This window comes from Caretta caretta, chromosome 3 (genome assembly GCF_965140235.1).
Source record: "Caretta caretta isolate rCarCar2 chromosome 3, rCarCar1.hap1, whole genome shotgun sequence".
NCBI lineage: Eukaryota > Metazoa > Chordata > Testudines > Cheloniidae > Caretta > Caretta caretta.
The window spans coordinates 140,430,807-140,445,118 of NC_134208.1; the positions used below are offsets into that span (position 1 = coordinate 140,430,807).

At 41.8% G+C, this 14,312-nt stretch overlaps 1 protein-coding gene across 3 annotated transcripts in view; it reads right to left on the bottom strand.

Annotated features, from left to right (window-relative positions):
• PLD5 (phospholipase D family member 5) overlaps nucleotides 1–14,312 on the bottom strand; it is a 269,816-nt gene that overhangs the window by 222,718 nt on the left and 32,786 nt on the right. Inside the window, exon 1 of one of the 3 annotated variants that reach the window (XM_048843742.2) lies at nucleotides 1,529–1,877. The exons of the other annotated variants lie outside the window; for them this stretch is intronic. Within the exon in view, the coding sequence (XP_048699699.1) occupies nucleotides 1,529–1,531 (3 nt within the window). The 5' untranslated portion in view covers nucleotides 1,532–1,877. Of the gene's footprint in view, nucleotides 1–1,528; nucleotides 1,878–14,312 lie in introns of those variants that run through there. 3 annotated transcript variants of the gene reach the window in all.

Sequence of the window (14,312 nt, forward strand, 5' to 3'; positions counted from 1 at the left end):
ACATCGGTCATTCTTCCCCAAGCATACAGGAGAAAATATCACGGTGCCTAGATTCAGTCACAACAATATTCCAAGACACTAAGAGCCTTGTTTCTCTATAGCTATTGATTTCTCTACATAGGCTGCATATTGAAGAGGAAAGTCTAAATCTTTAATGCATCACTCTGTGTCCAGAATGATATCTTGGCATATATGGGCTGAGATAACATAATTTACTTCACTATCATAATTGCCTTCAGTACCACATTTCTTGTCCTCAACTGAAGCCAGTTAGGATGGGAAAAAAGTCAAAAAGCACTGATGACAGTTTATGTTTATATTCTTGTTTTTCTTCTTTACATCAACAATAAAAAAATTCAAATTAGAACAAAAAATCAAACCAGACCTAGTTTCTAATTTCTGGGGTTTGTTTGTAACACTTTTGAAAATTCTCTCAGATATTCTTTTAAATTGTCCTCTCTGATCTGAATAACAAAGAGAATAATTTTCCACCTATCAGCTAAGGGTCAAATAAGCATATTTTAGTGCTTTCCTCTCAAGGTTTATTTAGACATGTGTTTTCTTTTCTCCCTGATGTTCTGTAATCTCATTATCAATTTATTCCTTTTCTCTGATATGCACTTAAATGAGTGGCTGAGTTCCCACACAGGAGATTGGGTTTGGTGCATATTTCAACAAGAAAGCTTTATCTTGACAATGATTATTATCTACAATGCATACAGTAAATGCTTGCAAGACATTCCTTTTTCTCCCCCACACCTTGTAATTGTTTAAGTACCTAGTAATTTGTAAATAAAAACATTTAAATGAAATTTTCAACAATTTTTTAAAGTATTAAAAGGCATTGTTAGCGGTTTGTAATAATTATTGCAGATGTATTTTATAGTCTACTTTGCTTTCTTTGATTAATTTAGAATACTTAATTTTTAAAGAGGATAAAAACTGACCAAAAAGTTTTTCACCATTATTTTTTCCAGTCTAACACCTAAAGTACAGAAGCATGCTGAACATAATTGGGCTACACAAATTCAAAAATCAGGAAAAAAAAAGTATATATGATTTTGAACTAGTAGAGGTCAATATACATGAATATAAGCATCTCTCTCTTTTTCACTAAAAACTGAGGGAAAACATAGATTCATGTATTGTATATATGGTAAGTATACATTATTTATATTTGTACATTTAAAAATTTCAGTGGTTACACTAATACAAAATTATATTAAAAGATCATACACCTATCCTTCTGTATTGAAACCAGCAGCAGTCATTCTATATAAAATTTTAGTCAGTCGTATTCACCATTTTAAAAGATTTTATTTAAGCTACAGAACATATTCAGTGCCAAAGATATTTGTCACCAACTTGCTTTGTTGATCTCTTCCAGCAAAATATTGATAGTGCCACTGTATCCTAGTCACTTGCTGTTTGGTTTTAACACTACTCTCTACTATTTTCACCATCAGCTTCTAAACATTCTTTTCAAAAGTAATAATCTAGATCTGGTGAAAACTGAAGAGCTTCTTACCATTCTGATCCAATTTTTTTTCCTCTGAAGTCCAGCAGCAAGGAGCTGTTGCTGATGCACTGCTTACTAGAGACACCGAGACTTTGGAGGCAGAGAATGTTTTATGTGGTAAAAATGTATCACCACCGATTACATTTCAGTCCCTCAGTTGCTAGCCTTGATGCTTTGGAAATCAGCCAATCCAAGCAATAACAGGGAGGTTTGCAACAAGAAGTCTCAGAATTTTCACATGGCATGGTTCAAAAACTATTTGTGCCTCTACTACATTGTTTTTATAGCTGCTAAATGATAATTAAATCTTGGGCTCCCTCTTTCTTCCTCTTTTCTTACAAAATGGGATTCATAAATTGTTCACAAAAGGAACTTTAGCGCTAGCTAGAGCTAGGCATAGTGCAGACAGGCACTATGCCAGATTACACACACAGCTCTGCCAAGGTACCTGAATCCTGACTTGCAACACCCTGTTATTCCAAACATGGACCTCTCCTAAGCCAAGGCTCCTAACTGTGCCAAATAGCATGATGTTTTTTTGATCTAGACAAATGCCCACTTAAGACAAGCATGAGACCATCATCTTTTACTACAGCATTAATTTAAATAGACATTTCTCTGAATGAAAAGGTCAGCTGCAGGATGATAAAGCACCATAAAAACCTTAGGCAGCAATAAACTATTGGTAAAAAGGAAAACATCACAATTTCCAAAGAACTTTAGCCCCAAGTTCCCACTTCTGCCCTGAAGAATACTATGATGGGGAAAGCCCTGAACAGAGCTGACACGGGACAGTGCCATCTCCATGGACTGTTTCTTCCTTGAAAGCAACAGAAGCCTCAGGGAAACATCTGTGCAGGGTTGTGACACTGTGGATCACTTAAGTGCCCGAATTCAGATAGAATGGTGTGGAGCTAAGCAGCTGCTCCGCACCAGAAAAAACAGAAATCATGAGCTGTGTACTCCTCACAGAAGGGGAATATGACAAAGGTCTGGCAGAGGTATCCAGTGTCAGCTTCTTACAAAACCAGATGCCAGTGGGAGGTGCTGTCCAAGGAACTGCATGGAGAGTCAGGCCTTCTAAACAAAGTAACCCAGAATTCATGGGCTTGGAACTTCTTTTCTCCATCCATTTCTGGGCTCTGTTGGTTCCCTCTGAGGGAGGTATTGAGTGGAAACTCTGTGAGGGGAATCTTACAGAGTTTTCCCAAGTCCTCTGATCTCAGCTAGTGGTGGTTAAACCCATGGTATCATATGGCCCTTTACATTTTATTTATTACATCTCTCTCTAAGGCTCGAATTTTATCCATGGCACCTGAACACCTTAGGGGTCATATGCTCCTCTTTCTTTCAGATTCAGCACAAAAGCTAAGTAATAAGTTTCATCACATCATCCCCTTCAGTCATTAGATAGCTCCTAGTGCCAGATGGAGTGGCCAAAAACATGGCTTTGTGTAGCAGGGTGTGGATCGGATTTACTGGTTCACAGGAAATTTTACTGAGTTATGGATCAAACACACATTTAAATGATTTGTATTTTGCTCTTTGGGGCAGAAATTATGTTTTCCTCTGTGTTTATAAACAGCCTAACACATTTCTTTAACAATAAAATGATTAATGAAGAGAAAAAAGAATTATAACTTCTTGCTAAAAGATAACCAACCAAATTCAGACTTTGTGTATGTAGGTACAATTCCAGTGAAATCCTAGGTGCATGTACCTGCTTACATCAGGGTCTGACTCTCACCCAGTAAGTATAGTGGTGAAATCCTGGCCCCACTAAAGTCAACAGGAATTTTGCCATTGACTTTAGTGGGGCCAGAATTTTACCCATTGCTTTTTTCATTGCATGGATGTTCCATCTCTTCAGGGATGAGTGAAGGTAAAGGAGAAAACGGGGCAAATGGAGGTAAGGGCCAGATTTTTAAAGGTACCTGCGTGCCTACAGGTGCAGATAGGCATTTAGGAGGACTTCCAAAAATGCATAAGCATTTTAGACGCCTAGATGCTTTTGAAAACCCCACTAGACATTTATCTGCATCTGTAGACGCCCAAGCACCTTTACAAATTTGGCCCTAAATACTTACTAGCAGGAAGGGATGGAGTTGTGGCATGGTGCAATCAGTGGCAAAATGACATCCTTAGGACTACAGCTAACCGTGCCTACAGATTTAAAGGGCCAGCTATCAGGACAGCATATGGAAAATGGTCCTGTGAACTCCCAAAATGGGAAATGTAGTAATGCACAGAGAAATAGAAAGAAGCGAGTTTTTGTTTAATTCCCGCCTTCCTGAATGAAAGCCTGTCTGAGACTTCCAGAACTGGACCCAGTGAACTATGTACATTAAATAGCTATGCCTTACTTTTGTTTTGCTGTGACATCATGCTGACATAATAAATGTCAAGATCCCTTTTGAACATCACTTTTCCTCTTTGCTTTAAATTTATCATCACACCCATTAGTTCAGTCAAACTATCCCACCCACCCAGGCTGCTTGCTGTATTCATTTGGCCCGTGTGATATAAGAAGATTCTGCAGAAAAGTCTCTATACCTTATGGTTGTGAGGAAATTTTTCTAAATGTGATATAAATGTAAATCTGGATAGTGCTGTCTTTCTGAGTATACAGACAAACAGCCTGAAACAATGCTCTGAGAACTCCTAATCCCCTCATAATCTCAGTGGTGTGTTGACTCTAAAGCCTACCAACACCACTTTAAATGTCAGCATTACTATTTTATTGTTCATCAGTTCAGCAGATGAGATGGAGAGAGACCAAAGCCTACAGAGGGGACTGGCTGCAGAAATGTAACTGCAGATGGAAGATGGAGTCACAAAGACAGGGAAACAAAGTCAAAGTAAAGGAGACTGAGAAAGGAAGAGAAAGAAGGTGGCAAGGGTCCAAATTTGTGTCTATATTATCCCACTGAGTGATGCTGAACATAACAATACAATATTTAGCAACTAATAAATCATGATAATAACTAAAGGCCAGATTCTGCCACCTTTATGTTGAGCAGCACTTTACTTTGCAATCAGTCCCACTGAGATCTCACCTAAGAGCCACATTCTGATACTCATGCAATTCATACATCAAAATCAATGACACTCTTCAAGGAGTATGATACTACTCCATGTGAGTAAAAGTTCAGGAGTCTAGCCTTACATGTTTAAAGGGATGTTCTATTGTGAAAAGCAGCTGCACCCATGGAACCTCAAAAACTCCACCTGTTCTGTAAGAAAAGGAGTCATTTTTATAGGAAATCAGGATTAGATTCTGTTAGCCCTCCCTCATGTTGAGTAGAATATTCATCTGCAAGAATTCCAATTTAAATCAATGGGACTATGCTCCGATACTAAGAGGCACTCAGATACTACAGTGATGATCTAATGATGATGATGGTATAAGAACCTCTACAGAACCGACGACTTACAGAGTAAGATTACTCAACAGGAGTAAGAGGGGGCCCCTAAAAATTTAGTTACCACATAAAGATCATACTTTACTTTTGAGCAAATCTCCCACTGACATATGTGAGCTGTGTGTTGTGGATTGAGGGTAGTATGCAGCCTTACATTTATATGCCAACTCATGGACCATAATTAAACATGGAATATGTCCCTCTGCACAGAAAGAGTTGATTCCATTAGTTTAAATCAAAACATAGGGAAGAAAGTGTTTTCTGTGGTCAGGGAGCTGTAGTCATCTCATTTCCCAAAAAACTCTGCAGAGAGTTTATCCCTTCAATTAGTTAAATACAAAATTGATTACAAAAGAAATGAAATCATATTGTAAAAGATAACTCCCTCACATCTACCTGATGTGGCTGAAATTACAGTGGCGTAGCAGCACCACTATAGCCATGACTTTTGTTTAAAAGTCGACCTTAATAAGTCCTCTAAAATTGACATGCTCAGTCAGATTCCTTTGAAATGTGATGTGGCTCAGGAAGGTGCATGGTAGGGTTAGTGATCCAAATTTGGGGTCGAGTTACGGGTTGTGGAAAGATAAGCCCTTAAAATAGTTAGTTTTAAAAAAATGTTTCTAGATGGGGGTGGGGAGGGCTAGAGATCAAACTATTGATGTGATGTGGGTCAAAATGACTGAGTTTTACTCAGGTAGTATATGGCCCCACTAAATCATTGGGGCCCCAAATTCAGAAAGGTATTTAAGAAAATGTACAATTTTTTACAGAGTATATGCACTAGTACAGAAAAAATGGCTAGAGGGGTTCCATTCTCACCAGTTTTTATGCTTAAAGATAGACTCTTCTATGTGCTCTAAAATTTGAACAATTACTTTTACTGCTTTGAAATATGGTGTGCCTCATGGGGGACCCCTCCAAAGATCCAAGGACCCCTCAAAAGACCAGTTTCCTTCTGTTGCCTTTTAGTGTTAAATTGAGAGGTACTAATGACTGGATGAATCATAGATCTCATTGATATGGATTGCTGTGAACTCACCCTTCAATTTACATAATTTAGGATAAATTAATCACAAACCCCCACCTACAACAAAAGGAGTTCTGGCCTGAGTAGCCAGAGGTTGCTACAATTTCAGAGTTTTGGGTGGAAATTTTATTTTGGGGGGGATTGTAATCAAAGTCTTTAGGGAAAAAATTAGACGTGTTTCCTGGCAGGGAAGGATATTAGGGGGAGGAGCAGTGGGGCAGAGGGGTTTGAGGCTGCAGCAAGGGGTGGGAGTTATGGGGAGAGGAGAGAGGTTGGAGACTCAGGTGAGGGAGGCATGGGAATTAGGGGGAGTGGAGGGTTTCTGTCAATCCCACATTCTCCCCACCCATGCAGATCTAGGGGGCTCTTGGCCCCTAGGAGGATCTGAGTTCCCCTCCTATGAGCCCCTCTTGCTGCCCCCCCCCACACACACACACACCCTTCCTCATGTGAGCTGCGTTGTGGAGCAGGAGGACTTGTGCTTTACAGAGGGTCTGAAGACCCCTCCCTGCTGTGAGCCAGGATCTGGGAATGTCCTGTCCCTTTGCGTGGGCATATTTCATGCACATCACAGGTTTAGAGCACTCAGTAAGGGGATGGGGCCATTCAGTGAGATGAATGGAGCAGTTCACATGTCTAATCACCATTGCTTTAGATTGTATTCTTGTCCAAGGGGAGACAGCTGAGAACTTGGCATTAAGAAGAATGAACCACTTCTATTCCTGAGGGCATTCTGCGCCAAAAAAAATTAAAAATTCTGCACCCATTTTAAAATTCTGGAAGTTTTATTTGTCAATAAATAAATGCAGAGGCTCCAGCATGACAGTGAGGAGCACAGGCCACTGGCTGTACAAAGGTGGGAGATCACCCTGCAGCCTCCCCGCCTCCCCCTCTTCGGGACTCTGAGTCAATAGTGAGGCTGCCCCTGACCCTGACACAGCACAGGGCCTGGGTCTGCCCCAGAAACACTCTGGAGCCCGGGCCCTACCCTTCTCCACCAGGAAGGATCCAAGTATGGAGGGGCTCACTATGGGAGAGATCCCCAGGTGTGGGGGGAGAGGATTCTGTTTGGGACAATCTGGGTGCAGGCAGCTCAGTGGGGGGAGGGGATCTAGGTGTGGGGAGATCTGGATGCACAGAGGCTTGATGGGGGGGGGTTCCAGGTATAGGGGCAATGGGACTCTGCAGGGGCTTACAGGTGAAAGTAGTTTGGGCTCAGCGGAGGGGTCTGGGTGCTGGGGGCATGGGGCTGGGGAGGTGAGGTTCTGGGTGCAGCTCATTGGGGGAAAGTGGAATGGGGGTCTGGATGTGGGGGTTCAGGGTGGTGTAGGGGGAGAGTCCTGAGGCAACGGGTCCAGATGCAGAGGTTGAGGTTCAATGGGGTTGGGATTGGGTCTGGAGGGCTAGGGGGGTTCTAGATGTATGGGGTGAGGCTTGGTCAGGGTGTGTGGGTATGGGAGATCTGTCTACACAGGGGTTGGGCCAATGGGGGAGCAGCTCCCCATACAGTGATCCCACCCTTGCAGCTGAAGAGCCATGGGGGCAGGAAGCAGAGAAGGTTTCTGGGGTGGTTCTGACACAGTCCTAGCCACTTCTTGTAGGGGAAGAGGAAGTCCTGTCCTCTCCTGCTCCAGCCCAGCTGGGACTAGCAGCTGATCCCGGCTCAGGGTAGGAGCCACTGGCTGGGGTGTCCCCAGCCCTGCAGTGATTTACCTCTCCGCCAGCTGCTCCGAGTGCCTGAAGCAATGTACCTGTTCAGCTATGAAGTGGTACGTGACTGCTCTTGAAGCGTCCCTGTCAGAAAGTCATTTTTCTGTGGGGAAAGTAATCTGAGAGGGCCATGAATTCTGTGTGCATCAGCGGCACAGAATTCGCCCAGGAGTACACTTCACACCTTTCAGAGCCTGCTATACTGCAGCTGGATGTGAAGAGGAGCCCTTTGCTGCTGTCATCCCATCATCCTTCCTAAAAGGGCAACACTTCTAAGTGTTCTCTGAAACCTGCACACTGCAATGGATTTTCTTGAAATTTGCTATGACTAGCAAGGGTGTTGAGTAGGTTTAGTGAGCCAAATTTGAGCCACATGTTCCAGAGTTATAAGCCCTGAAAAAATATCAAATTTTCAAGAAGTTTCTAGGTAAGTTTTTTTCCTTTTGCACAGAACAGGAGATAAAACTATTGATGTGATGCGGATCAAAATAGTCTAAACCGGTCAAATTTTATCCAGAACAGTGCATGGCACCCACATAAGTCTTTTGGGGACCTAAGTTGTGAATGGTTTTTAAGCAAGTGTTTATTTCTTTGCTCGTGTAGATGTATAGTCTAGAAGGATTATAATGCACGTATGCCAATAAAGAAAAAAATCATGAGAGGGTTTCAGTGCAGCCCATTTAAACTTGCCTGGGTAGTTTGAGGGCATGTTCCAGCGCCATTGCCTCTCGTGAACAACCCACCACTGGTGTTTCAAGTCTGACCCTTTGTACACCTTGCAATAAAGTAGTTTGAGTTTTGCTCAACCCAGCATTCTGTAGGAGGAATGACATACCATCAGCCAAGCCTAACGCTATGTTAAATATTTACATGGCAAAAAAAAAAAAAATGCCTTTAATTCTGCCCCACTGAACTCTGCAGCTTGGAGAGAGCTTTTGTTCATCAGCTGCTTAACACAGTTAAAAGTCCAGGAGTCTTCTCTTTGGGGGCTGGTAGAACAACTAGACCCCACCCACACGAACATAACATAGGTAGAATCTCCTTAGCACCATGTGCACAGAGATCCTTAAATATCCGAGGCATCCCCAAATATCACAGCCAGGTGAGAGCTCCAAAATGGAGACAGGATGAAACCCTTCCCTTCAGTGTAGGTAGTGTCTACGCTGAAACACCACACCAGTGTGGCTATGCCACTGTAGCATTACAAGTGTAAACAAGCCCTTTGAGAAGCCACTCTACTCCCACTTCTGCTCCAGACAGATGAGGCTGACAAATGGTCAGGCCAGTGCAGAGCTTCCCTGAGTACAGAACCTGCATGCCCTTTATTGCTATGTACAAGGGCAGCATCTGGCCCTTCAAATTTCATCATTTTACAACGTCAAAATGTCTTTTCCATTAAAAAATAATTCAACGTAAGTCTGTAAATAAGCCATACACAAAGAGCCCGATCCTGCAGAAACAGAAATAAATTGGCACATTACCACTGAAATCAGTGGGAGAAGGACTGGGAGCAAAAAATACACAGATGTAATCAAAGTATTACTACACCAGCTAAGAAGCCTTGTTTTGTTGCAAAGAAAAATGTCTATAGCAGACTTGTTCTTCCTCCAGTAGCTATTATTCCTAAAGGCTGTCAGTAGATCTATATTCAGAATAGCAAAATAAGGGATAAAAATCAATATCATGTAGCACAACCTTTGTTGTATTCTCTCCCACCCTGCTTTCTTTCAGGCTGTTTTTGCCAGATTAAAAAAAACAAAACAAAATAGATGAAAGCTATTTTTCACCACTAGGGGGGGTTATATCATTGCAAGGGCTCAACTCTTAACTTTAGCAGCGCTGTAAATATAAAAAGTAACAGTATATGATTAGCTGTAACAAATACTTGAAATAAGTTTATTCAGCCAAGGTAAAGCACAGGAAAGAACCACAAAACATGCTATTCTCTGCATGTTTTCCAAAGCAGTATTTGCTATAATAACCTGTTTTTTGTTCAATAATCTTCTTTATTAAGAAAACTTATAAAGCATTTAATATATTGGGGAAGGCGCCTCATTCCTCTGACTGGGCTCAGCATTTCTTCCTCTGGCAGTGTGGGCCTGGAGAAAATCAGTCCCATTCTGGAGAGTTTTTATTCCTCACTTGGGTTTTATTTTTCACTATTTTACAAGGTGGGCCTCAGGATAGGCACCAGGAGCACTCTTCAGCCAAACCAAATAAACAAATTATCATAACAGAAAAAGGGAATACCTTTCACTGTCCCCTCTCTGGGGTGTTGCCTTCTTATGGTGGCTCTGGGGTGCCAGTCCTTCCCCAAACAGCCAGCTGGCTTGGTTACTTCCCCTGTAGGGAGGAGAGCAGCCTTCCAACCAGGCAACATCTTTTCTCCCTGCTGCCACTAGCTCTGCTACAGCTTGTCTCTCTTCACCAGAAGGGTGGGGGGAGGGGGAGGGAGGGTTTGAAGGTCACCATCAATGCTTAATTGCACTCAGGTGTCCCTAGTTGACCTGAGGTAACCTCTTTTCAGCTCTTGGGGGAAAAGGGCTTTTACCATTCTAGGGCTGACACACCTGAACCTAACAGGACCACTCTTTTACAGCTGTCCTGTCTGGCTTGTCACAATATGTACAAATACAGTAAAAAGGGGGAAAAAAATTCCCAGCACCTATTACTACTAATTACCTATTACTACTGCTTTGGTCCTCCATCTAATAACATCAGCCATGTGGAACTAACTCAGTTTTGTCTTCACGTGCAGCATGTATGGCATAATTGCATTGGACTACCATAGTCATTTACTGTACTATGTTAATAGCCACATTCATTGCAGTGTTGCTGAAAGCTACTGTTGAGGTGTTTAATATTGGATAGGATAACAAGTAGCTTAATGAACTAATCACTGGTTCAGCACCACTGAGAATATAGCTCAAGTTCATTAATGATTTAATCATCCAGTGATTTAGAGGTCTCAAATAAGTCCCAGGAGATGGTCCAAACTGTAGGTACCCTTTCTGATCTAAATTCTCTGCTCGTGGTAATGGGATCAGCTCCATTGGCTTCAAAGGAGTTTCACCCATTTACATAGCAGAGGATTTGGCCCTTGGCCTGCAGAGAAGCATAAGCCTGACTAGGTAAATGGATTCACTTCATAAAAAGGATTAAATTATGAATAAAGAGTAAAATTCAGCATCCAACCATTGTGGAGGGAAGCATTATGCCTGTGCGAAACTTAATGCCTCTTGGGTGCTGGGGGAAGGACTCCATATAATGGTGCTTTTTACACCTCTAACAAATACATAGCCAATGCTCCCCATGTTAATGAGGCCCTGTTGGTTTCTGTCTGTACACAAAGCATCAAGGTCACACCTGCCATGGTGATGTATGGCGCTCTGCAAGTAGAACCTCTAACCTGGAAGCAGTAGCAGGCTCAAAAACTGCTAACTATGGTTTAACCACAAATGGGAGATAGACCCACATTTGTGATAGGTCTGGTCTACACTACAGAGTTAGGTCAACGCAAGGCAGCTTACATCAATCTAATTATGGAAGTGGCTACACTTATATTTCGCTCCCGCCGATGTACACTGACTTAATAACTCCATCTCCATGAGTGGCGTAGAGCCAATGCCAATGTATTTAGCTTAACACAGTGTCAGTGTGACACTGCATTGCTGACATTGATTGTTACTGGCTTTCATAAGCCGTCCCACAATGCCCCACACTGACAGCACAATCAATACAAGCGTTCCTGGTGAAAGTGTAGATACGCACAAATGATGTAATTACTGCAATGGCTGTATGCTGGTGTAAGTTAGGTCGACTTAATTTTGTAAGTGTAGACATGGCCTTAGTAGGAGTTACACAAACCTGTAGAAAATGGATTTGTTTTTTCAGTTTAGTCAGGGACATGAATTTTGTTGTATCGCTCTAAATCCTTTAACAGTTTTGTGACAAAATAATTGTTTCTAGATTCAACCTTTGCAATATTTTTGCTGTGTTTGAAGAAATCCAATACAGAAGAATTTGGAGGTAGAGCCTGACAGTAGTGCCAACAGCTATGTTTCCCTCAAACTTTAGTGCAATTGGGTCACAGTTGTTTGTGACCAATTGTGACCTTCTATATTCCACAAGTTTGATGCTCTCTCAGACAGTGGGGTGCAACCCACGGAGGTCCCTCTTATACCCTTCTCCTTGGTCACGTCCCACAGATTGACCACTACTGTTCAAAGGGACTCAAACCTTTGAATAAGTAAACTTCTCTTTCTTGAGGCCAGTAACTGCAAGTCAGGCCCTTTACTGCCTGACACTAAACTTGTCACCACCGTTGCAGTGAAAAATGCCTGAAAGCAAATATAAAGGAGACAAAATTGTTTTCTTCATGACAAGCAGAGCATCAGAAGAGGAAGATACTGATTGTAAGGTAATGAGACACTCCTGTGCTAATCTCTAGGTAACCCATAAGCCAGGGACTGTACTGGTTGCTCTCACGGCAGGTATATAAACCTCACAGAAGGAATAGCAGCACAGCCTGCTCAATGTCACTTCAGGGCTTGGAACTCTCTCCTTCCTGATAGTGCCAACAGATTCCCCAAACCTTAGCCTGCTCCAGCCTTGCTCTTGTTCCCACGCTGTTCCTAGTCCTGCTCCAACCTTGCTCTAACTCCAACCACGCTCCAACTCCACTCTGGACTCCTGAGTCCAGTTCTGACCACTAGGCCTGACCATCCCCATCATGGTTTCTGACACCAGTGTCATATGACATCTCCCCACATGAGTCTCCTCAGCCTGTTGGCATTAGCCAACTTAAAAAGCTTTACTGGACTCTCTGCACACCATATTGGACAAGCTGCAGCTGACTCGGTCCTCTTTTGAGAATACATTTTAATCTATTTTGTAAAATGGGATGGTCTGGACAGAGAGGAGGCTTTTGAAAAACAAAACCAGAGAAAACTGAACTGAAGGTGAATCTGGGGGAGGAAACGAAAAGAGAAACACTAGCCTTCTCTGTATGTGTGATTAAATATTTTACGGCTATCACTAGAAGCTTGAAATGACAAAAAATTAAATTATGACCAAGACATTTTCATTTATAGATTCTCAGCAGGTGTAGAAGGAATAGATCTGATTGGATACAACACAAAATCCTTATTAAACAGCAACATGAATGAGGAACATATATGTGAATGAGACATGGCCACAGGATCTCAGTGCAAATGAATAATTAGCAAAAACAGAAAGCACATTTGTTGCTGCTTTAGGGGACACTCAAAATATACAGTAAAAGGAAAGGAAATGTTTTTATTCCTCGTCTGGAATCTTATTTCTCACAGAGGTAAGAAAATGATTTGCTAAAAAGAATGTTGCAGCTGCCATTGTCTCTTGCCAATTTAAGAGAACATCATCAGTTGAGATCATGTATCTTCTGGGAACAAATTCCTGCTAGAAAATTTCTAGACAAGATTAAGGCAGAACACATTGGTGAAAATTCTCACTGTGAGAAAAAAAAGATTAAAAGCTACAACCATGGTGCCGTGAACTGAGGGGACATTGCCAAAATGATTATATATACTGTAAATACCCTTTCTGGATTAACTCCATGAAATACAATGGTGGGATTAAGCATACCAGACTTTAGACCTGATGAGCATCATTCTTTGTTTAAACTACAAGAGTATTTTCAGTTCTATGGTGGCGTCAAGCTGTTCTCCTCTCACAGACACTCAGCATATCAGAAGACAGGCCAAAAATGGAAATACAGTGGCTTAATGCACTGGCCTGGGAGTCAGCAGAACTGTTTCAGTTCCCAGCTAAGCTACTGACCTACTGCGTAACCTTGAGCAAGATGTTTCACCATTCTGTGCCTCTGTTTCCCCTCCTGCCCTTCATCTGTCTTGTCTATTTAGACTGTGAACTCTTCAGGGCAGGAACTGTCTCTGCATTTGTACAGTGCCTAGCACCAAGGGACCCTGATCTGAGTAGGGGACTCTAGCGCACTCCCTAAATACACACAAATAAACCACCAAAACATGCTGGGATATAGCATGGTCTAGTTCCCTAGGAACCAGAGCTAGAGAACCCTGAATTCTAATCTCAGCTCTCCCTCTAACTTGCTCTATATTCTTGCTCTTAGTTTCCTAATCTGTTTAAAATAATCAACAACAAAGGAATATACAAATACTTACTTATTTCATAAGGGTATTGTGGGGATTACAGCAGATAATCTCCAGTATTGTGCTTTACATCTTCAAAGTACAGTATAGATGCCAAATATTAAATGTTAAGATATAGAGTGGCTATTTAATTTCCTGACCCAAAGGGATTTTTTAGCTAGTATTCCACTGTGGAGCTGAAATGGTTATTTGAAATTACAGTTTCACCCTCTCTCTCTCTCTCTCTCTCTTTGTATTAATGATACAGTTTCCCTGGTTTTCTCCACATTCATGTAACACTGTCCTTTGGGCATCTGTCATATTAAGCCAAAATGTATAACTATGGGGGATAATCTACTATGTCTGTATGGCAAACACACTGTCCAAAATGAACAGCTTACAATTCTGTAAGTAGAATGCAAGAACATGGTAACTGAGTCCCCAATCTACTAATTAGTTAGACCTGCCATTCTTTTATATCT